At 40.0% G+C, this 25,504-nt stretch overlaps 1 protein-coding gene across 7 annotated transcripts in view; it reads left to right on the forward strand.

Annotated features, from left to right (window-relative positions):
- Positions 1-25,504, forward strand: part of WDR7 (WD repeat domain 7) — a 343,609-nt gene that overhangs the window by 131,200 nt on the left and 186,905 nt on the right. For all 7 annotated transcript variants that reach the window (XM_024103360.3, XM_005296832.4, XM_024103361.3 and 4 more), the window contains one exon: positions 14,929-15,042. In XM_024103360.3, the coding sequence (XP_023959128.2) occupies positions 14,929-15,042 (114 nt within the window). The remainder of the gene's footprint in view (positions 1-14,928; positions 15,043-25,504) is intronic.

Consider the following 25,504-nt stretch of genomic DNA (forward strand, 5'->3'; position numbering starts at 1 on the left):
TAGCTGTCCTAGCATATTTATATGAAATTCCATGAATATAGTTCAGGAAAAACAACATTGATTTGACATTGTAATTTACTCTTCTAAGAATTCCATGAAATAAATGTTCAAACCTTGTCATCTGTTACCTTTGCAGTGATATAAGATTAATCTGTTTTCCATGTAAATTTGTGAACTTCCTAAACAGGAAACTCTTTCAATAAGATGCAGGTTCTATTGCCAAAAGGAAACATTACTTTAGGCAAAACTGTCCCCTCTATTGGGCAGTGCAAAGATGGATCAGAGAAAAGGAAAAAGCAGTGATAATTAGAGCTGGTTGGAAATCATTTGACTAAACATTTTGTCAGAAAATTCTGATTTTGTTAAAACTGAAACTTTTTGCAGAAACACATATTTTACTAAACTTTTGTTGGAAAAGTTTGTTGAGTCCATGAGTTTCTGATCAAAACAAGAGAGGAGGAAAGATTGACCCCAGACTAGCCAGTAGCCCAATGGTTAGGGAACTAACCTGGGAGACCCAATTTGAAGTCCTTGCTCTGGCTGATTCAGACCAGCAACTTGAAACTGATTCTTCCACATACTTGGTGAAAGCCTTAACCACTGGGTTATTGGCGATTCTGGGAGAACTTTCTACCCCGCCCCCCCGCCCCCCGCAAAGGGTCTTGGCTTCATTGCACATCAGAATAGAAATCTGTCAAAACTTCAATCCCCCCCCGCCCTTCCAAACATTGGTGTGTAAAGCTGTATTAAAAACCAGAGTGCATGCCTTGATCCTGCAATCTGCTCCATGTGGAAAGACTTTAGTTCGGTGGGGCTCTGAAGCAGGGGTTTACTTGCATGTTTGGGGCCTTCCATTAGGCCTTGATTCAGGAAGGTACTTTAAATATGTATGTTGTTAAAATTGAGCATGTGCTTAAGTATCTTACTGTACTGGGGCCTTAAATAGGTAAATATTTGGTGAATTATAAGAGGATGATGGAGTGGGAGTGAACAATGTTAAGGATGTGTCCACTGTAACCTTTATGTGAGTGGGTGTTTGTCCAGCTGGAAGAAAAGGGGCATTGACCCTTTAAGGGCTGCCTTACATCAGGTACAGAAAAGTTTACAGGGATGGACAGGAAAGTGAGGAAGCAGTTGGGGCCAGGTCAGGACAAGGTCACTGCATTGCCTTTTCTGTTGAGCAGAGGAGTGTGGGGGGGGGGGGAGGGGACATGGGCTGGTATTTATATCCCATGCAGCCATGAATAGGCCCTCTTTACCAGGATTGGACTGGCAGCGTCCATCCACCTATCCATAAACTTGGCAAAAGGACCAGGTTCCATAATTTGCCCCTTTTCCTTAGAGAGCTGGGAATGAGTTTTTCTCTCACTGTCAGATTGGCTGAAGCAAGGTATGTATTTTTTGCCTTCCGAAAGCTGGTCTGGGACCTGGTAGGGTAGAGTAGGGGGATTAAATGCACTGCTACCTCGATATAACATGACCCGATATAACACAAATTCGGATATAACGCGGCAAAGCGCACTCCGGTGGATCAAAGCAAGTTCAATATAACGTGGTTTCACATATAACGTGGTTTCACCTATAACGCGGTAAGATTTTTTGGCTCCCAAGGACAGCGTTATATCGAGGTAGAGGTGTATTAAATTGCGACTTTATAATGTAAAACTTGTGGAGGATGTGCAGTGCAGGTACTTGGTATGAAGTGGATATGGTTAACACAGAAAATGGATTGGAAAAGGATTTGAAGGAAAGTATCCCTTTCCTTCAAAGGGAGCTAAATAAGGGGTTTGGGAGCTGATCCCCTCCTTCTTGCACTCTACAATTTGTTGCAAGGTACTTCCAGATATTATAAGTGAATAAAGATGTGGCCTCATTAAACCATATCCATGACCTCCTGTCTGTCTTCTGGCTTGGACAGACAAAAGGTAGTGCAGGGGAACGTTGTTTTATAAAGAAAGCAGATCTTTAAAACTGTTTTGCTTTCTTTTTTTGTTTGTTTGCTGTAATGTTTTAATTTAAGTTAAGGTTTGTTAAGTGTTTTTGGAATGGTCAGGTACCAGAGTAAGTATGGGAAGTACTAAATCAGAGATTAGTGGTAGAAAGTTAGAAGAAAGTAACTTAGAAAGCTGCATTACAAACAAGGTCCAAATTGTTAAATATATAGCCGATTACTTCATTTACTTAGATACTGTTAATTAAAATAAAGAGAATACAAAATGTTGGCTAATGTAACTCTTTAATTTTCATGGATTAGAAATATAACTCCTAAGTGGCAGATCTATGTGATGCCACTAGTGGCTTGTACATGTTCAACTGTAACAACCTACAGCCATCACATATATTTATGCTATACCCTGACCTCCATTTTTATTTTATTTTTTTCAATCCGTTTTGGTGAATATAAATTCTTTGGGTAAGGGATTGTCATACAGTAAAATATACTAATAAACCCTGTTATAGTTAGCATCTGGTATCATTAGCATACGTGGGAAGTAATTAACTGAAGCTTTTATCTGTTTCTAGTGTGGTATAAATTGTAATTAAATTATTTGGACTTTGGGATTACCAGTGAGGAAGAAGCACCTAAGAGTCCAACAGGAAATTTGTTAGAAATTTGTCCAGCAAACCGCTAAATTGAGAGGAAAGAGATGAATATGTTTAAATCCAAGGAGCTGAGTAGTAGATTTGTACTGACAAATACTGTAAACCTTATAGGCATTAATGTGCAAGACCTGTCCACACTACAATTTCAAAACCATAATAGGGTGCTAATCATGTTTTTAAAGTAGATGGTTTTCACCACTATTCTCATCTTGAAAATAATTAATTAATTAATAAACCCCTGCTCGATTCTTGAGGCGAGGCATAGGGTTCTGCTAAGTATGGATTGTTTCAAGGTTTGCTGGAAAAGAATGTTTTCTATTTTTCCGCAACACTAGTTCATTATTTTTGTGGGTGATCATGTGCCACCTTATATTAGTAAAGCCAGAAATATACATAATATCATCCCATACTGGTTGCCTGATTACTTAACATGAGAACTGTAAAAATGTGCAGTTCTAAGGCCACCCTGATAGCGATAAATCAGTGTGTGGAATAAGTATTCATTGTGGAAGTGGAACGGAAAAAGGCATCCTTGCAGACAGTTAAAATGCATAACTGATTTATGGAATTTCATTATTAGTTACAGTGAGTTTGAGTAAGAATATGGAACACATACTAATAAGGCCTTGGTCAAAACTTTTCCTTAAACTGTCATTATTAGAAATTCTTTTCACTGGCATTCTAAAGAATTGTTGATGACCATAGGAATATTTTTCATTTTATTTAGGAACAATTATGAATGTGTATCATATTTACTGTATCTTCCTCTTTCATTTCTCAAGAAACCAACTGTGATATTACAGAGAGAGGTTTGACTTAGGTAGAGAACATACACCAGGACCAGATGAGCAGTTTTAGAAACTAAGATCCTGTTTCATGCAAATATTCTTGGTAATAAACTGGAAGGAAAACTTTATCGTACATGAGCCAAATTGTTTTAAATAAAATGCATTTTGATAGTGATTCAAGAAGCACTTGAAATGTTTGTCGATTCAGTCACTAAGGTGCTGTGGTATATTTTAATATACGGGTCTGTGGTCCTTTGTGCAAGACAAGGAAATTTCTTTACCATCAGTCATCCTTGGGCCTCTTCATTTTGGATGATACAGTGCGGCCATCCTCTAAGACTTCCACAACATGAAATCTCTCAAGTTTGACTTGTGGCTTCTCTATCTCTTACTGATGGGCTGTTAGGCCAAACTTTTTCCCTTCTGGCCCACCGCTGTTGGATAGTTTGCATTTGTGGTTTCTGGGACTATATCCTGAGAGGATTCCAGGGAGTCTCCAGATTCTGCTCTGTCATTCTCTGATTCTATTTACCTTCAGAATTTGGTCTCTAATTCAGAAGCTGCAAATGTGTTATTACAGCATGAGTGCAATTTAATGCTTATAATACTCCTTTCCAGAGTTCTGACATGACTGAAAGTGATCCTATTTTGTTTGTCTGAAATAGATGGTTACTGAAACCATTTCCCCCCTTCTCCCCCCCCCCACACACACATTCTCCAGCAGTAGCTATGTTTGAACACTAGCTTTTTAACTAAAAATTAACAAGCAGTTGTGGAAATATTCTTCTTCCCACCTTTTTGTTGTAGTTGGTCATCTTTTGCATAATAAGCAATAGATGATCTCCCTCCTCATTCAAACTGTGGACTTTACAGAGGAATAAATTATTTAAATTTAATATATCCTGTTCTAAAATATAGATGATTTCTTTTTGGTTACTGGTGATCTATGAAACTAGCTCTGGATTACTAGAGGCCATTTTCTGTTTGCTTTGCATTAAACTAGTGGTATTAAAAATGAGCAATGGATTTCCTCTTCATTAGTCTCACTCTACAGATTGCAATTTAAGTTGTGTACATGTACTCAGAAGCCCTTTAAAGTGGTAAGATCTTCAGGCAGGCCATTTATCCCTGTGTGTGTGTACAATGAATTTTTTTCCCTACAAGGGGCATCTTAATTTGACGGTAGAATTAAGTATAAAAATAGCAAACATATTTTGAAATACTTATCTGTAATCATCATTAATAGTTTGTTTAGTAAAGTGGCTACCATAATCTGTTGTTGTCGAACAAAGGAGTGTGGTGAGATGAATTATAAAGAAGCCTGTGCCTTTATGGAAGTTTAAAGAGATTCATGTCTTATAGCAATACGAGTATTTGTCACTAGCAAGAGTAGATTTCAACAGATTCCAAAAAAGTGGCATAAACTTGAACTTCCTTGGCTTCTTACATGTAGAACTGAATTATTTTGAAAAAAAATATGCTGTTTATTTTAAAAATAAATTCCAAATATTGAAGTTGGATTTATTATCTTTTATCCTATAAACCAGGAAACATTTTGTTGAATTTTCCTTCCAGCTTTAGAGAACGTATTTAGCACTGTGTCCCGCCTCCCGCCCCCCCATACCAATAGAACTTCTTCATACAGCAGGTAATATGAGTAATAATGGAAACCTTTTAGGCATCTTTCTTTGCTTACAAGGATATAGTTCCATACACTTTTTAGGGGGTGGGAGTTAGTTGAGAGGGGATAAACTAAACAGGAAGACAAGGAATATAGGGGGGACAGTGTAGGGAAGTGGCTAGAGAAGGTGGGCAGGGGAGGCAGATGTGGAGTGAGGCTGAGTGAATAGACTGTAAAGAAAGGGGCAGGGAGGGGGTTGGAACAAACAGCAAATGAGCAGAGGAGAGAGAATGTCCAGTTAACAGTGGGGAAAAAAATGCATTGAGGACATCAGGGTCTCTGCTTGAGCTGATGCTGCTGATTCCAGTCTTTGGCTGGTTCTTCCCTGCAGTTTCTTTCTCTGAACCCACAGGATGGAGGAGGAAGGATGGCCCCTGGGTCTTAATTCACCCAAAGTAGGGGTCTCCCTGCACAGTTTTGTGGGGTGAGAGTGAGGAGGGTTTCTGGGAAAGGGGTCACCGAGGCTCCCATTTTATCTCCTGCGTCTCCCAACCAGTGCATTGGTACCTGCTCATGCTGCTTCGGCAGCTACTCCTGCAGTAAATGTATTAGAATTCAGGTGTTAGGATGGATTAGCCTTAATTTCACAACACACTGTAGATTGTACAATTAATCCTGTTTTATTTTGGCCTTCTGGATCTAAAATTGGTGTGTTCAGCTTGTTGACTGCAAATCAAACAGGAATGTTTGTAAAAATGTATGTCATGAATAGGAGCCCTATCAGATTCACAGCCATGAAAAATGCGTCACAGTCCGTGAAACCTGGTGTCCCCCCATGAAATCTGGTGTTTTGTGTGCTTTTACCCTATACTATACAGATTTCACAAGGGAGACCAGTGTTTCTCAAATTGGGGTCCTGACCCAAAAGGGGGGAGGGGGAGGTCACAAGCTTATTTTGAGGGGGGGAGGGTCACAATATTGCCACCCTTACTTCTGTCCTGCCTTCAGAGCTGGGTGGCCAGAGAGCAACGGCTGAAAGCAGCGCCCTGCCAGCAGCAGTGCAGAATTAAGGCACCCTTCCTTGTGCGCTGCAGCCTTCAGAGCTGGGTGGCCGGAGTGTGGCAGCTGCTGATTGAGGGCCCAGCTCTGCAGGCAGCAGTGCAGAAGTAAATGTGGCAATACCATACCATGCCATCCTTACTTTTGCACTGCTGCCAGCGGTGGCTCTGCCTTCAGCAGGGCCGGCTCTAGGAACCAGCAAAACAAGCTGGTGCTTGGGGTGGCACATTTTTAGGGGCGGCATGGCCAGCGCCAGAATGCCGCCCCTAAAAATGTGCCCCGGCAGCCCTAGCTCACCTCCGCTGCTGCTGCCACGGCGCGCGAAACAGCTGATTCGCGCGCCGCTGCTCCCCCTCCCTCCCAGGCTTGAGAGCCTGGGGGGAGGAGGCAGGGCTGGGGATTTGGGGAAGGGGCGGAGTTGAGGCGGGGCCGGGGGTGGGGTAATTAAAGAACCTGGGGGGGGGGGGGGCGGCCAACATTGTTTTTGCTTTGGGCGGCAAAAATCCTAGAGCCAGCCCTGGCCTTCAGAGCCGGGCTTCTGGCCAGCAGCCGCTGCTCTCCAGCTGCACAGCTCTGAAGGCAGCGCCGCTGCCTGCAGCAGTGCAGAAGTAACGGTAGCAGTACCGCAACCTCCCCTATAATAACCTTGTGACCCCCCCCTTAGCTCTTTTTTGGGGGGGGGGGTCAGGACCTCTAAAATAACAACACCATGAAATTTCAGATTTAAATAGCTGAAATCATGAAATTTATGATTTCTAAAATCTTATGACCTTGAAATTGACCAAAATGGACCATGAATTTGGTAGGGCCCTAGTCATGAATTAAAAGTATTAGAGGTGGTTTTGGCCATTGATATATTTTGAGCTCTTCATGTTGGGAAGATATTTGAGCTTTACTGCTATAAAGCATTCAGTAAGTTCATTTTCTATTCCTTATGTTCACTTCTTAAAATTACACCTCAGGTGTTGCATTCACCAATTTCTATAATATATTCTGCCCAAATAGGGGCTTTGTGAGCAAGTATAATTTTTTTTTAAGAAAATGCTGTTTTCCTTTATTTATGTTTAAAGATAAAAATATGTTGAAGGTCGGCTTTAGTCTTCAATAAGATATAGATTCTTCAAATTAAATTCCTTTTTTAAGGGATTCTCTAGTTGCATGCTGTAACCTTCTGTCCCATTGTTTCCATTTTCTCTTTGGTCAACATAACTTTTCTTAAAATGTTGAAATGATCATTTCCCAGACTATACAATGGGCATATAGTCCAAGTAAATTTGTTCACTAGGCAACAGAGAAGCTGGTATATTTGAAATCTCTGATGTTGTTGTAGCTAGAAAAATGGAGACTGTGTCTTTAATGGAAGCAAAAGGTTATCTTTCTGTGGCCTTTGTGTGTATGTGCTGATGTGGATGTAGGCAGTCAGACAGGCAGTGTGTGCAAAGAGACTAGGGAACTGGCTGTGGATCGATAGAAATAGTGTGAAGTGAATTAATGTGAGGCAGGCAGTCTGTCTGTCATAAGGATTGCAGGGAATGTGGGGCAGTGCTGGTCAGTCACTGCAGAAATCTGTTTCCAATAAATTTAAACCCTCTGTCTGAAAATAAACTGCAGACATTCTCATGCTCCCATTGTCAAAACCCAATTAATTTGGATAATTATATATGTCAATTCATTGCCCCTATTGTGTTTTAATTAGAAATTTTGACCAATGCATTTGTATGAAATTGAAGAAATAAAACTTTAAAAAATGAATTTATTTAATTTGCCTAAATATGAATGATAATCCATACTATCCCTACAAAAGAAAAAAAAATGATCAGTGATTTAAAATTAATATATTTCTAACAGATTATATGCATTGTTTGCATTGATTTCAATCGGAGTTTTGATTCAGCTCACTCCCAAGCTTAGATAAAAGAGGAGGGTTCTGCAGTTGGTTTTGCAATCACTGAGATGCAGCCTTCCTGCAACAAAAACAGTTCCATTAAATCAAACCATAAGAATGCAGACGGAGCTCAAAATCCAAATATGACACATCTCAGTGAAAGCAAAAAGAAAGCTGAGATCTCGAGACATTGAATCCTGACTATCAAATCTGTAACAAGTAGGCGGCACATAGAATGTAAGGTTTCAGAGTAGCAGCCGTGTTAGTCTGTATCCGCAAAAAGAACAGGAGTACTTGTGGCACCTTAGAGACTAACAAATTTATTAGAGCATAAGCTAATGTAAGTACTTCGTACAGTACTGGAAAGCTGGCACCGATTACATGAGAAATGAAAAAATACCATCTGAACATACTTGGCATCAGTGAGATGAAATTGGCAGGAAGTGGCAAGATGATGCTATAAAGAGGAACGTATGAAAGAGGAGGAGGAATGATGCTAAATGACATCTCCGTGAAGACCCTGCTGGCTTGGGAACCAGTGAGTGACAGACTAGCAACGTCTGGACTGCAAAGAAGACAAATCAAGTGTACAATAATCCAGGTATGTGCAACAACAGACTCTGCAGGTGACAGTGAAAAGGGTACATCCTACAAGCAGGTGCAGCAGGTATTGGATGTCATGCTTAACCATGACATTATGCTGATGACAGGCAACTTCAGTGTAAAATCGGCAACAATTATGCTGATTTGGAAGGAGTCATGGACACAGCAGTGGAAGATATCCAAACTAATAATAGTGAACAGCTCTTGAATCTATGTGGCACAAACACCCAAGCAATAGGAGGCAATCTCTTGTGTTGGAAGAGGAGACACAAGTTCACATGGAGATCACCAGTCAATGTGACTTTCAATCGGATAGAGCATGTGTGTATATCTAAGAGATGTGTGTCTTTGAGGGGTATCAGAGTCAGCAGAGGAGCAGATGTTGGCTCAGATCATTCTTTTAGTGGCCACATTACAACTTAAACTCAAAAAGAGCACTAAGACAGATTAAAAGAATGTTATAGCAATAGGGGCAAAGGACAAAGAAAAACAGCTCCGATTCCAGATTGCCCGTAGCAACCTTTCCAGTGTTTTACAAGATTAGTCTGTTAGATGGTCAAACTGGTAGAAGATGACAGGTTTCAGAGTAGCAGCCGTGTTAGTCTGTATCTGCAAAAAGAACAGGAGTACTTGTGGCACCTTAGAGACTAACAAATTTATTAGAGCATAAGCTTTCGTGGGCTACTGCCCACTTCTTCGGATGCATAGCCCATGAAAGCTTATGCTCTAATAAATTTGTTAGTCTCTAAGCTGCCACAAGTACTCCTGTTCTTTTTTTGGTAGAAGATGGTAGTTGAGACAGCAGAGGAAGTAGTAGACTTCCAAAGAAGGCGGAAGAAAGATGCATGGATTACATCTGGAACATGAGCAATGACTGATGAATGAAAAGCTCTGAAGGCAAAAAAGAAACAGTGCAAGACACAGGAAGAACTCCTAGACAGAGATGAAAGATACAGAGAAAAAGAGAAGAGATGAAGGCAAGATAGAAATGCCTTTTTTCGGAAGAAGGCTAAAAGGCCTACGAAGCAGCTCAGAGGGGAGACATCAAGCAGCTCTATACAATAGTGCATGACCTCTCGGGAAAAACCAGACTGTCACAGGTGATGACTATCAAGGATTTTCATGGATAGATGTTGAAAATGCAGGAAGAACAAGTCAAATAATGGAAAGAACATTTTCATTTTATATTAAACTGTCCAGATCATGCACAGGTTCTAGAAAAATGCCAGTGCTAAGTTAGAAATAAAAGGACCAATAACACTGTCAAAGTTCCTGGGGTTGACAGAATTCAAGCAAAGGTACTAAAGTCAGCTTTCAATCAGAATTTTGCTTCCTAACAAAACTCTAACAAAATATGGGTGAAAGAAAAATGGTGGTATTGTTGCATTGCCAAAAAATGGTGATCTTACTCAATACATAAACTGGAGAGGGATAGTACTGCTATCAGTCCTGGGCAAAGTATTGGCTACTGTTATGCTGAATAGAATGAAAAAAAGTGTATCGAATATTACGAAAAAAACGGGCTGGGTTTCATCCAGGTAGACGATATTATGAGCAGATATCCAGTCTTTGATAGATGATCAAAAAAGCTACTGCTTGGCAAAAACCCATCTTATCAACTTTTTAAAAGTGTTTAGTAGTGTCCACAGTGAGACCCTGCGGAATATTGTTAAGAGCTACTGGATACCAGACAAACTGATCAACATATAAACTTCTTATTATGATGGAAGTAGATGTGCAGCAAGATCAGATACAGGTCAGCGTGAGTGGTTTGACAAGTTAGACAAGGGTGTGTGTTATCACCAATCCTCTTTGCATTAGCAGTCGACTGGGTGATGAAATGAACAACAAAAGGCGGCATGCAGGTTTAAATGGGTAACAGAAACTAGTGACTTGCCATTGATTTACTGAGTACATAGTGAAACAGAATGGTTGTCCTTTCATCAGAGGTAGAACAGGAAGCAGCAAACATTAGATTGAAAGGTTTCAGAGTAGCAGCCGTGTTAGTCTGTATCCGCAAAAAGAACAGGAGTACTTGTGGCACCTTAGAGACTAACAAATTTATTAGAGCATAAGCTTTCGTGGACTACAGCCCACCCACTCTATATGCATCCGAAGAAGTGGGCTGTAGTCCACAAAAGCTTATGCTCTAATAAATTTGTTAGTCTCTAAGGTGCCACAAGTACTCCTGTTCTTTTTATTAGATTGAAAGTAAATGAAGAGAAAATAAAGATGTTTGAAGGTAGGAAACTGAACAACAGATGCCAAGGTATATGTGGACAGAAAAGAAATATAACAGACAGTTCTGCTGTCTACGAAGAGTGATGACATTTGAAGGAGATTGCGATAAAGATATTCATACTAGATTAGGAAAAGCAAACACCACTTTTGGAAGGATGAACAACATCTGATCAAATAGAGATCTCCACACCAAACGAAAGGTCAGATTGTACAGAGCACACCACAGAGCAGAGAGTTGGCCGATGGTAGTAGCTAACAAAAAGAGTGTAAGTGAGAGTAATGGACCTGATCGAGCAGTACATGTTAGAAAATATCAAAGAAAGAACGCTCAGATGGTTTGGACCTGTACACTGAATGGAAGATGGGAGACATGCTAAGAAAGCATTGAACTGGATATCTGAAGGAGGAAAGAGAAAGTGAGACAAGCCAAGAAGAAGTGGTAGAACACAGTGACAGATGATATTGCATGAGCTGGCATCACCTGGTGATCTCAAAAGCACCCCAACCTGTTGCTCACTAATTGGTCTTTGGTGTACGTTAACATACGTGTGCTTGATCCTTTTACTTTTGGAAGACTTCAGTTATAAGAGCAGAAAAATACAAGTAAAATAATATTGCATTGCACAATATTAATGTATTTAAGTGAATGATAAATAGGTTAGACAGCTATATTTAATACTATGATTAATACACTTATTGGATATCACACATTGGCGAAATCACTCATAGTAAAATAAGTTTTCCATTAGTTTTAGTATTTTATTTGGCTTATTTTGAACATGCATTCAGGTTTTTGACATATTTAAGACATACTTTTTAGGTGTTATTTTTAGCAATTATCTAGAAAGCACTGGAGTACAGGAATACATGTTCCTGATCACTGGATTTTCATTGAGCGGAAGAAATATTTTTTTGTATATCTGATGTAAACCAACACATGCCTGGGCATTCTTTTAATGTTGTCCTTTTTATTCATCCTTATTAAGCCTAGGTATTGTAGCACATATCAAATGGAACATCACCCTCCTTTTGGTGACAGACAGATTCATGGTTGCCATAATGCTTATGCAAACCAGTATTCACTAAGGGTGCTATCCAATAAAAAGTTTCCTTTTGGGGCCACCATACCATAAGCTTCTGATAACTTATCCAATTATACAACCACAGAGACTGTACCTTACTTGAGGAGGAGCTTCCATCTCCGAAGAGGCTTCCTAATGCATTTTTCAGGATTAAGCAACCATTCAAATCTATCCTCTTCCTGGGATGGGAAAAGACATGGAAGAATTGCAGACACTGCCTAGCCCTGGGGTCTTAAGAGTCATGTTGGGGGATGCATCAAACATGTTTGCTGTGCCTGCTGACATCCTAATGTAGGCAAGTGGGTTCTCCATAGAGTGCTTAGGAATAAGTGGACCATATTCTAGATTGCTTCATGCAGAAGATGGAATTTATGAAGCTCCTTGTTGCAGAGTGGTTTTATTTGCTTGCCTTTATGCAGAGGACCAATGTGTTCTCTGACTCAGTAGAGATGTGTATTCATACATGTTTTTGTTTATTCAGTGCATAGGTTATTATGATTATTTATATAGCCTAATAGGTGTGGGGTGGTGCTCTTTTTATGGAGGGTTTGATTGTGACTCCATTGTTAAGGTTGCCTTCTCAAAGAGGCTGAAATTAGGGCATGCATTCCTGGGAGGGAAGGTGGTTTCCTACATGTTGATCTTTCTGTTGTAAATTCTACAAAAAGTTTATTATGTCTTTTGAGTTTTCTATGTAGTTTTTGTTTAGCTTTGTGTAATAGATCATTAACCGGAAGTGTTTGCAGTGGGTTCTATCTGAAATCTGTGAGACTTTCTAGTTTTTTGTTGTAGATGTGCCTCGTTAAAACAATATGTATCTACACAAAATTGATCTTGAGTAGATATTGCAAAATGGGTAGTAAGAAAAAGAGAATGCAAATGGAGTGGAAGACTGCCTGAGATAGCAGGGAAGATTTGGGAAGACACTGGATAGCGATGAGTGAGAGGGATGGCAGCTCACTCACCATAGGGTTAAGTAGAGTCATTTCCCAACAGCCAAATGGAGAGGCTCAAATTTTTGCATTTATGGTTGAATTTAGAATGTCAAATGATCACTCACAAATTGGGAGTAGGCAGTTTCCCCTTAATGGCTCAAAAATTAACAGGCAGATGAATTTTTCCCCACTAAAATCTCATTATATTTAAGCCCATTTCATGATTTGGGGGAACCAATTCCTGACTTTTGAATACATGTATTTGGCAATACTGCTTCTATGTCCCTCAATACAATTATCACTTCTCTTTAGTCCTAGCCTTCCTTCTTGTCCTAGCTGTTAAAAGGTGTAAGGATAGAGATAATCTGGTGGGCAGAGAGCCCTTAAAAAGTAGCACTCCCAGTTCCATTACAAAGCCAGCACCTCTGTCTGACAAACTCCCCATGGTTCATCACAGGGGGAATTCCTCTGTGGCTGCCCAAGGATCCCATCTTTTGGCTGGGGGGATCATTGGTGTGAAGAGAGAAATCGGGATCGTGTAGATTTGCATGGGGATGTGACATCCACTGTTAAACTCTTTTTCTAAAATATGGAAGTTCACCAGCATTGTTAAGGTTGCTTCACAGGAAATGAAAAGTCAAGTTTCCTATATGCTTTCTAATCTTCCACTCATTCATACACCTTACCACTTCCACAATTACTGTACATCACAAACTACGTTAATTTTGTCCCACTAGTAATGCCAGCCTTCCAGCACCTCCTTACCAGACTAACCCCTCGCAACACACCAAACTATTGCACTAAATCTGCACAACTAATAACATTTGGGGGGAAAGGGGATATTCTGATGAAGGATGTGTGCCAGAGAGAAGGCTGAAAGATAGTCTGATGTGTTTGAAATGGGTAGTCTGGTAAAGGAAGCATTGAAATGCTCACATCCCTAGAGGAGCAGAGTTAAAGTTATGAACTGTGGTGTACATTAGTTGTGATAGTGGTAAGATAAAATTATAAACTTTATTTTTTAATAATGTACTGTGTTCCAAAGCTATTAATTTAGGTGGTCTTCACATGATCACTACTAGCAGGCTTAGTGAAGTGATACTAGTAACTGTTACTGATTTGGTTGTGTGTTCCGTCCTCTGTCTTTTCATTACCTTCTTTTATTACTCCATTCCTTCAATTTAAGGACAACCACTTATGGAGAAATCTTTTTCTTGTACTTTGGATTTAGAAATTAATTTTTTCATGGTGCTCCTGATCATATTATAATGACAGCTGAACTAATATTTTGACACAGAATTTTGTTTTTATTTGTGTGTGTGTGTGTGTGTGTGTGTGTGTAAAATGTTTTTTTACACAAGAGTATACCACAGTGGGGCTGTCCTGTTTTGTTTTTCATCAGAGACCTAGGAATTGCTGTATCCAACCAGACCAGTGATCTGTCTGTCCAGTATCCTGCCTTTGACAATGGCTTCAGATACTAGTCCAAGAAATCCCGCCCCCAAAAAATCATCACGTGGGCAATTACTGAATAATTTGCCCATAAGGGCTATTTCTTTGAAACTATATTAGCCAGAAGTTGTCGTGCTCTGAAGCATGAGATTCCACACAACTTCCAAACTCTAGTTTTTAAAAATTCTTTCTGATGTAATTCTCAATGTTCTCATTATCCATGTAAATGTCCAATCCTTTTTATTGTTGAATTGCATCAGATGTACAAGAAATATATAAATGCCTTTAATGTTTCTCTTTAGGAGAAATCATTCCTATGTTTATATTTATAGAAAATTATATACCATTTTGTCACACTTAGAAAAAAAAATCTGATATTAATTTCTTTTAAAGAAGGCTAAAGGTGTGTCTATATTTTGCCTCCAAATCTCAATATTAAACCTGCTTCTATATGCTAATATAAAAGGAAGGAAAATTTGAAATTTTATTGGAAAGATACTTTCCTTAGTGCTGATCAGAAAGAGTTATAAAGGTATTATTTCAAAGCATTGGCAATTCCTAGTGGGAGAAAATTAAGGTTGTTTGTGATTATAAATTCCAAAAAAAATCAACTAAAAACAAAATAGTCATTTTTTTAATGTGACTGAATTTGTTTCAGCTGGAGTGACAGCGGAAGCCATTCAAACTGGTAGTGCAAGTCCAGATTCATCAGGGTCAGAAGTCAAAGTTCAGGAAGAAGAGCATGATCTTGTTGATGATGACATCACAGCAGGTGAGCATAAATATATTTAATAATACCACTACATTCCTATTGTTGTCCCATTCCTTTTAAATCCTTTAGGCTAGTGTCTGCTTGGAGGGAACATAAATTTGAGCAAAACTATTTAAGAACCCTTTCCCAAGAAAGTATAATTTGAATGTGTATTTTTAGTATGTTGTATATTTGTGAATTGGATCTAGTGATCTTTTATATTTAACATAGAATCTGAAATTATGAATTAGGATAAAATTTACTGTCAAGCAACAATTATCCTGAAGTACAAAGTACTTGGTTACAAGTATTGCTAAAAAGAAAATGTTTGTGTTGCATGAGGAAGATCATTGCATAAGACAAACTTTAATATTACAGGCTGAAAATTTGCATACTTTGCTTCCAGGGATGGGGTACATGTTGATTATGCCTTGACAATGTTAACTTCAACTTTGAGTGATGGTCCCTATGTATATTCCACATGAGTACTCATACATGCCATGCACCCCAGTTTGGAAATTCTTCAAAGCAGTGTCCTTTGACACACACATATGCAGTAGCTTCCCTCGTACTCCCAACCGAATGTTGGTCGATGCCTCCCCAGTTCCTTCTTACGGCCGCATGTCCTAAGTTGGAATCATGTCCTCCTTCACTCTGTGCATAACCTGTATAAAGTAAGATGTTTGTACATAGTTTTATATCTTAGCTTATTAGTTATTGTATAGTATTGTTCCCCCCACCTCCCACCTAGTCCCAGTAGGAGGAAATCCTCTCTGGTCCTGGAAGATGGTTGAGAAGCTATGCTTACCATCCCTCCAGATATGACCCTCCCCCCGGGGATAGTTGGTACCGATTTCCCTTGGGGGCCACCACGACTAATGGATCCCTCTATATTGGGGCCTTGGGATTCCTGTGGCAGGTGCCCAAACCCCTGTCAGGAGTTGTACCACTCCTCCCCCTCTCGTCAGATGATTCCATCCGTGTATAAGCAGGAAGAGATGGAACCAGTTCCATTTGTACCAACAGTTCCGATGGGTGCCTTTTCATAATTTCCAGATGACGACATCGCTCCTGCATCAGATGGCCACCATCAATATCAGGAACTGTTGTAAGGAATCTCTTAACAATTTGCAGATCCCATTAGAAGAGGTCCAGGACCCTTAACACCATCTCTTGGACAATTTGCAACCACAGGGACTGACCAGGGTGGCCCTTCCAATTAACATGTCTATATTAGTACTGACCTTAGCAGTTTGGCACACACCAATATCTTGTGACTGTATACCTGCCCCCCCCCAATATTATTTTATTCCTACCAAAGGAGGTGACTTTTTTCCCATCCTGCCCCAATTTGTTGGCAATACAGGCAGCTATGGAAAGAGCTTGGTCGCACTATCAGAAATCATCCCAACAGATAAGGGCTCAAAGAGACTGGATCTCTTGGATAGGAAGGTCTTCTCTTCTGCTGGTCTTCAATTTTGTATAGCTAATTATTAAGTTTTATTAGCAAAATATGAGGTTAGTGACACAGTTGGTTCTCCAGGCTGCAATAGGTGCTGCAGATAGTGTCCAGAAGTTTGGCCACAGAACTGATCACATGAAGGGACTCGTGACTGTAGTCATCAGGCTTTCCTAGAGAGATCCAAAACACCTCCAAGACCTCTTCTTCAATGAATCCAACCTTCTGATGAAAAGATGGATGAATTCCTGCACTCTCTAAAAGACTCAAGTTCCGTTCTGAAATCCCTGGGGATTTACACTCCAGTCCCCCCAGAGGCAACACTAGAGACAGCCCTTTAGACCACGACCACCCCTGTGGCATGCTCCATATGTCCACCTGAGCCTCTGCATAAATGACAGAGAATTCAGGGGTCCCGTTTCGTGGCTCCCTGTACTGCCACAGCCTCCACTTACTCCCAACCACAGGCCAACAGTCATTTTTGACATGCAGGTGGAGACCTGCATACCACCCTCAATGGCACCTACTTCTTCTCCTGTCATCTTTGGAGGCCATCTTACTTTCTTCACCCACAGCTGGAACAAGATCACCACAGATAGTTGGGTCCTGCAGATTATCCATCAGTGATACTCCATAGAGTTTCTTTTCTTCTCTCCTCACAAACCATCTTCCTGATCCCTCTTCGGGGAGGGATCTCACCAATTGATCAACAGGAAACGGAATACCTTTTACGCTGGGGGACAATAGAATGTGTCCCACCTCAGTATCAAGGCACAGGGTTCTACGCTCCATATTTTCTAATCCCCAAAAAAGACCGAGGGTGGAGACCCATCCTGGACCTTCGGCAATTCAACACCTTTATTTGAAAGCTGAAATTCAGGATGATTGCGCTGGCATCTATAATCCCCTCCCTTCAGGAGGGAATGTGGTTTGCAGCTCTTGACAGGAAGAATGTATATGTCCATATAGATGTTGACCCGTCTCACAGGAAGTTTCTGTGCTTCATTGGCCAAGAGCACTACCAGTTTCATGTCCTTACCTGAGGGCTCGCTACAGCCCCGAGGGTATTCACTAAAGTTTTCACTGTGGTAACAGCCCAGATGCAATGCCAGGGTTATACAGTATTTCCATACCTGGATGACTGGCTCCTAGTGGGCTGATCTCATCAGGAGGTCATGTCAGCAATGGGACCTCTTCAGCACCTTCTTTCTACTTTAGGTGTTAGTACATTTTGTTACCTCCCAAGGACAATAACTTTTATGGAAGCATGGCTGTACTCAGTCTCTGCAAGAGCATTTCTTTCCATAGATAGGTTTTACACCGTTAGCAACCTGATCTTTTGCATCAACCCCAAACTATGGTGCGCTGGTGTCTTTCTCTGTTAGACTACATGGCTGCATGCACCTACATGATGCCGTTCACTAGATTCCACTTGCAGTGCCTGCAAGCTTGGCTCCATTCGACCTACCAACCACACAGGGATCGCATTGACTCCAAGGTCACAGTTCCCACCAGAGTTATGACCTCCCTTGCTTGGTGGTCTAACCCAAACAAATTCATGGTGGAACTCCCTTCAACCCTCCCATACCAAGCAAGGGCCACCATCCTGACTGATGCCTCCCTTACAGGGTGGGGTGTTCACCTGGACTACCACAATGCTCAGGGCACCTGGACCCTGTGTGCATTCGTACAATGTACAGTCAATCTATGGAACTCCTTGCCAGAGGATGTTTTGAAGGCCAAGACTATAACAGGGTTCAAAAAAGAACTAGATATGTTCATGGAGGATAGGTCCATCAGTGGCTATTAGCCAGGATGGGCAGGGATGGTATTCCTAGTCTCTGTTTGCCAGAAGCTGCGAATGGGCCACAGGGGATGGATCACTTGATGATTACCTGTTCTGTTAATTCCCTCTGGGGCACCTGGCATTGGCCACTGTGGGAAGACAGGATACTGGGCTAGATGAACCTTTGGTCTGACCCAGTATGGCCGTTCTTATATTTTTAAAAGAGGCCGGGCTACACATAAACTTACTGGAACTGAGAGCAGTCCACCTTGCATGCAAGGCCTTCCTTTCCCTCATATGCTTACTCCATGTAAAAATAGCATCAGACAATATCACCACAGTGGTCTATATAAACAAACAGGGAGGAGAAAGATCTCATCCCCTCTACCTGGAAACAGTTAGACTTTGGAGGTGATGTATCAGAAACCACATTACGATACAAGCTGCATACCTCCCGGGTATTTACAACTTCCTATCAGACAGGTTAAGCAGAAGCTTTTCTGACCACAAATGGGAGCTCCACCACACAGTTCTAACCAACATATTAGCACAATGGGGTATTCCACTAAGGGACCTCTTTGCACCTCAGACGAACAGAAAGCTTTCCATGTATTACTTCAGGAGAGCCACGGGCTGCAGTTCCCACGGTCATGCTCTCCTGCTGTACTGGACAAATAATGTCAGATATACCTTTTGTCCCAACTACCACAGATTGAACAGAAGCTCCATGGCGACATAGCCGCCATCCTTCTCTTAGCACCCTACTGGTCCAGACAGTTCTGGTTCACAGAATTCCTAAAGATGTCCACACACCTATCTATCAGGATCTGCCTATTTTAGGACCTCCTAATCCAGAATGGGGGAAAAATCAAGCACCCCAACCAAGGCTCACCCCACCTCACAGCCTGGTATTTGGATGGACGTCGGAAATAGAATGCTAATGTTCCACCCCGTTCTGGAAATCCTTAACCAAAGTGAAAAAGATTCTACTAGATCCTGCTACTTGGCTAAATGGCATCACTTTTTGGCCTGGGCACATCGCCACCAATATTCACTTGATACTGTGGGCATTCTAGTTATCCTAGACTATCTCCTTTCCTCAAATAGTTCAGGTCTGGCCCCTAGTTCGCTATAGGGGCACCTAGCAGGGATTAGTGCCTTCCTCTCTCCGGTTGAAGGATGTTGTGTCTTTACATACCTGGCTACTGTACGATTTATGAAGGGCTTGATCAGGACCTTCCCACCAATCATTAAACCTACACCTCAATGGGACTTTTACCTTGTTCTGTAAACACTCACAGGTCTGCTCTTTGAAACTATCACAATATGTGCCATGACCCACTATCACAATGTGGCAACATGACCCATGAAGGTGGTGTTTTTAGCAGCCATCACTTTGGCCAGAAGGGTCAATAAGCAAGGAGCCATGATGGCAGACCCTCCTCATACAGTATTTCACAAAGAGAAGATCTCCCTTAGATAACTTCCAAAATTCCTTCCCATGATTTTTTCTGAGTTCTACATCATTACACTTACCTGTATTTTTCCTGAAACCCCATGCTTCTTCCAAAGACAGGAGACTTCACTCTCATCGTCAGGCACGCCCTGGCATTCTACCTGCAAAGAACCAAACCCATTAGAAAATTTCTGAGACTCTTTGTTGTCATAGCAGAAAGATTGTATGGACAGCCCATATCCTCACAGAGGATTTCTAAGTGGGCTTCAGGATGCATCGTAGAATGCTACAAAAGAACAAACAGAACCCTCCTCCTGGGGGTATTATAGCTCACTCCATGTGGTCACAGGTGGCCTTCACAGCATCCTTATCAGATGTTCCATTACAGGAGATTTGCAGAGCGACAACTTGGAGCTTCGTCAACCTATTCACCACACACTACAGTCTAACTCAAGCTGAAACTGCAAATGTAGCTGTAGGAATGGCAGTACTACAAGCATTTCTGCTACCATCTTCCTCACACCCTCCCTTCCGTCTGAATACTGCTTGCCAGTCGCCCACATGTGCAATACCCATAGGGACCATCACTTGAAGAAGAAATGAAAGTTATTTACTGTAACTGGAGGTGTGGTCTCTATCTGTATTCCACTGCCCGCCCTCCTTCCCTTCCACTTCAGATCCTGTTGGATCGTGGTAAGAAAAGGAACTGGAGAAGCGTTGACCCTCTTATAGCCTCAGTCGGGAGCATGAGGGAAGCTTCTGCGCAGATATGAATCAGTGGACACTGGTTTGAAAAATTTCCAGACTCAGGCAAATGGCATGCATGCCTACACACGTGCCATACAGAGAGAGATCACACTTCACAAAGAACCTCCAGTTACTGTAAGTAATCTCCATTTCTGATCTGACTGCTAAATTATGAAGCAAAAAAATGCCCTCTATTATTAATATACGAAATCACCGATTGTAAAATTGCAACTTGTGGACATAGTCAGCCTCTGTTGTTGTAATAATCCAGTATCTTGGTTCTTCCCATCTCCATCTAACAACCTCTTTCAACTGAAAGTATTTCAAACCTTTCCACTGGGAAAAGAAACTAAGGGACCCTAATGATCTCCCTAGACAACTGTAAAACGGTCATTATGTGTGGAGTTGATCCACATGTAGCAAACATATAGTTAATTAACATGGGATCTCCTGTTTTGTCCCCATTTATCTCCTATTATGTTAGAATATAAACATGTTGAGAGAATGAATTTATTCTTGTTAATAGGTTCTCTGACGAGAGAAGTTCTCCAATGTAGTCAGGTCCATATGAAGAAGTATGGGTTGAAAAGTAACTAGTAATTATTTCAGAAGCCTTTGAGGAACTGAAATCATTTTAATGATTCGCAAGCAGAGAAATAGTACTATAATAGTTGCAGACGGAAACAAAATAGCCGTGTCTTCTGTAATTATATTTGCTAGAAAATTCCTATTACTGAGCAAATTTTACCTCGTTCAGTTATTTTGCGTTATACCTGTTCTCAGCTAGTGTCTTAAATCTGGCAAGATCTGGTATGTTCAGCTTACTGCCCGTGAGATGAAATGGCTTATTTCTTAGCAATTATGGTTAATTAAAGAATTGTCTTTGTGATGTTTTGATCTTTCACTATTTGACTTATATATGATATTGAGGGTTTTGAACAAATAAGCACTGTTTAAATCCGTGCACAGCAGGTTGAACTACAGTATGTTAAAGATATACAGTACCATCATAACTTGTCACCACTGGTAGATTTTATTGTAGGCAAAGTTGATGAAGTCTAAAGAGTTCTGGTGTATTTAGTTCGAAATATATTATGACTGGCCATAAAAATATGCAAAATATACAGTATTGCTCTCTTGAATTGAATCTTTCCTTTCATGCCACCTTACGTGCAGTGTATTAAGAAGGAAGAATATTCAATATCCTCAGAATTTAAATAGCTAAAAGATTTTCTTAACACACCATCAAAGCAACTAGAATACCACAGTTTATAGATTGTGTAAGTTACCTTTAGTTTGTGTGACTTGATTGAGCTGTGTATGGATTTTGTGAGGGTTTAAAAGAAAACTATATTTATTTCTATTGACTGGAAGCCTATGTAAATTACATTATGAAAAATCTGATCGGCATGCTGACAGAAACCTGTATCAAAAAGAGTACATTTATTTTGGGAGCATCGAATGGTTGGAGCATTTGTTCTATAGGGCTTTATGGACAATGTAGCTAGTAGATTTCTTGATTATCTGTCTGATTTTCACAATAACTAAAAGGAATACGCTTATTCATTTTTTTCTTCCTTTATAAAGGAAATCGTTACTGCATAATTATTTTTGCCAGTTTGTATGCATTATAAGTTGTAAATGTAATATATGTAATATGCAGAATGTATTTCTAGCATTGTTTAATAGCAGTATAATTATTCTTATAAAAGCCAATCATCAATGAAAAATGCTGTTATGCTTAAGGCATATCTAAATGTAATTAAATCCACATTTAATAGAAAGTTTACTATTATGAAAATGAAAACAAATTAATGAAAGTTAGGAGTACTAGAATGTAGATTCACAAGGAAATAAAGACCTCTTTCTTCAATCAGTATTCCCTTTGCCTATCTACTGTTTTCCTACTCCTTGACTCTCCCATCCTTAGAGTTTCCCTTCTTCCTTCCCTGAAACTGTTACTGTAGTGTCAGATAGCACTATTGTGAGCATTGAATGTTGCAGCTGATAAAAGGTTTTGAAGGGAAAGGGAAGCAAGCTTCTGAGGAAAGGGAAGAGACAGAAGATTGGACTGTCTCATATCGGAGAAATTCTAAGACGTGAGCGTGCTTTTGCTTTGTGTTACGCTCAGCATTTTCAGGCCAGGAGACCCTAGTATGTGATTGAAGTCCGTCTGCAATGATGGGCCTTGGTCAAAAGTAGTAAGGGTTCCTGGTTAGTTCACTACTGGTACAATTTTATGATTTGTGTTAGGTAATTAGAATACTTGTGGCATAATTTTATAATTTATAGTTTAAAAAAATGGGACCAAAAAAATCTCTCATTTACATATTGAAAGTGATTGACTTACAAAGGTAGAAAGACAAAGCTAAAAGCTGTATAAATTAAGTTTATGATTACTTGAATATATTTTTTTTCCCCAAAAGAATAGTTCTAACTGGGGAATGGGAGTAAGAAAAAATAAAATTGAGCCTTGAATGAAACAACTTAAACCTCACCTTGTCATCTTAAAAATATGATGCAGCTTCTTTTTCTGCCCGTCTTTTTAAAGCTAATATCTATTGATCAGCTGCACAAAGTAATGCTAGTATGCAGTGGTCAGTCAACAGGAATTTCTTCAGTCCAACTTGACATTCACCAAACACTTTCATTTATCTAATTTTTTTAAAAGGATCACTTTCACATCAATCCTTTTAGAGATTAGGACATTCTAGTTTAGGCAGTTTAAAAAAATTGCTGAAGCCTATTTCAGAAAAATACTTTTACTAATATACTAGACTGTGTGTTAAGCATTTTAAAAAAATCACTTACAGTAGTCCTCAGGGAAATTGGATCTGTTTTTAAATATACTGAACATAAATGTTTTTAAGTAATATTCTTTCAAAACAGTAGTATTATGTACATTATCTTTCATGGCTGGAATGATTGCTCTATTGCAGTTATCCAGTAAAATGTTTCAATTTTGCATGGATTGAACATACATTTTAGATCAAATCATAAGCATTATGATTTTGCAATTTATAACAATTCCTACTTGGGCAAAAAAACCACTGGCTTCAGTGGTCAAGACTTCAGGATTCAGAATAGAAGTCAGATGACTTTGAAAACCCTATATTCTAAATATATTGTAGATTTCAAGATGTGGGGACTTGAAAAAAAATGTATTAACCTGATCACTTAACCCTTCCCCCTTCCCCACACCGTATATCCTAATTATGCAAAACAGAATGAGTTTATCTAGAATGTCAGAAAGCTTGAAGAGAAGACACTAATACAGATAAATGAGATAACCAGCTGTAATAGTTTAGCTTTTTTGTGAAAGAGACAAGAGCTTTGTTTATAAATCAAATATCTATTTGTCAAAATATATTTGCCTCTAACCAGAACATTGTCAATATAATGCACTGTTTCTTCCATTTAATTTAACAGTTTTTAAAATGTTAGTGTATATTTTTCCCTGAGTGCTAAAAGAGAAACAAAATAATTTTAACATCAATTAGATCTCTTTTTCATTTAGAAATGTACATATACACTTTTAAGGAGTGCTACTGCTGAATTTTGAGGGTCTGTACTGCAGTGTCTGTATAAATGGTTTTAATCCACCACTTGTTCAATATAGCAAGGACATAGATGACCATATAACAGGGGTAAAGGATCAAATGTCACTGACATTGTCAAAAACAGACAACATGATACTACATCAGTACCTCTGTTGACAGATTCAGCTGCTTACAAAGAAAGCAATATAGAGATATGTGGAATGTAAAGATAACTGTCTTAAACATCCATAGAATTTACTGTAGTGGAAATTGTCTTGAAAAGAAATTCTCAAGAAGTAAAACTGCAATAAGAATTAAGAACCTCTATGATATACATGTTTCAGAGTAGCAGCCGTGTTAGTCTGTATCCGCAAAAAGAACAGGAGTACTTGTGGCACCTTAGAGACTAACAAGTACTCCTGTTCTTTTTATGATATACATATGTTTCATCAACCAGAAAATGATTAACATGGGTCCTTGTGATCTGTGTCTTCATTAGTCTTTATGCTCTTTAGAATTAGAGCCACCTGCTGCTCTCTAATGTAATTTAATTACTATCAATATATACAGAAGGTAGACTTCATAAATAGGTAGATCTTTCTGGGCTTGAAAAATGTGCTGAGCACTCAATAAATAGCGGATTACATCCACTAGCCAGAGGCTGATGTGAAAGATGGTGGAGGGACTACTCTAAATCTCTAATGGCATCAACTCTTATGGAATCCCACCCTACATCTTTAGTAGATATTAAATGTCTTGATCCATTTGGTGCCTGGAATTCCCCTCCTCCCCCCCCCCCCCCCCACTACCCCTCTCTGTTCTTCCTTCGTATACTGTCGTGAGATGTTTGGCTGAGTGTGTGTTCTTTCTGCGTGCTGTAATGACTCTGTCCAGATAGCCCATACAGCAGGCTCCGATCGAACAGCCCAATAAATCCACAGACTCAGTTCGTAGCGAAAGAACTTGGTCAGGTTTGTTGTCAACGAAGCATGGTCCTAATGTCCTGGCTCAATGGTTACAGGCACACTAACTCATGTGTGTCCCTTGCAACGGACTAGCTCAGTTATTGGTGGGACTTTCCATTATACCCTAGGCCAGCCAAAGACACTTCCTCTGAGATACCTCTTAATACACCGATACAAAGAAGTTTTGTATTACTCCTGACGTATTTGGGTGCCACCCATTACCTTGTACATGCTGGTTTGATTAAAACATCTCTATCCATTATGCTGTCATCCTGACCTTATCTTTAGGATGGGTCAGTCTGTTCCTGTTATCTTTGGGGAATGTGTTTGGTATCAGGGTGTTCTGGTACTACCTTTCTGGAACGTGTTTGCATATATATTTTTATGCCTAGCACTACTTAGGAATGTGTGTTTCTTCAATATCAACCCTGTTCTTGCCAGATTCTGTGAGCAGGGCCTGCCTCTTGCTCACAACTTAACTTTGCTGTATGTCAGCCAAGTTTTGACTACTTTACCTCAGGCCTGATACCA

This window comes from Chrysemys picta, chromosome 6 (genome assembly GCF_011386835.1).
Source record: "Chrysemys picta bellii isolate R12L10 chromosome 6, ASM1138683v2, whole genome shotgun sequence".
In the NCBI taxonomy this organism is placed as follows: Eukaryota; Metazoa; Chordata; order Testudines; family Emydidae; genus Chrysemys; species Chrysemys picta.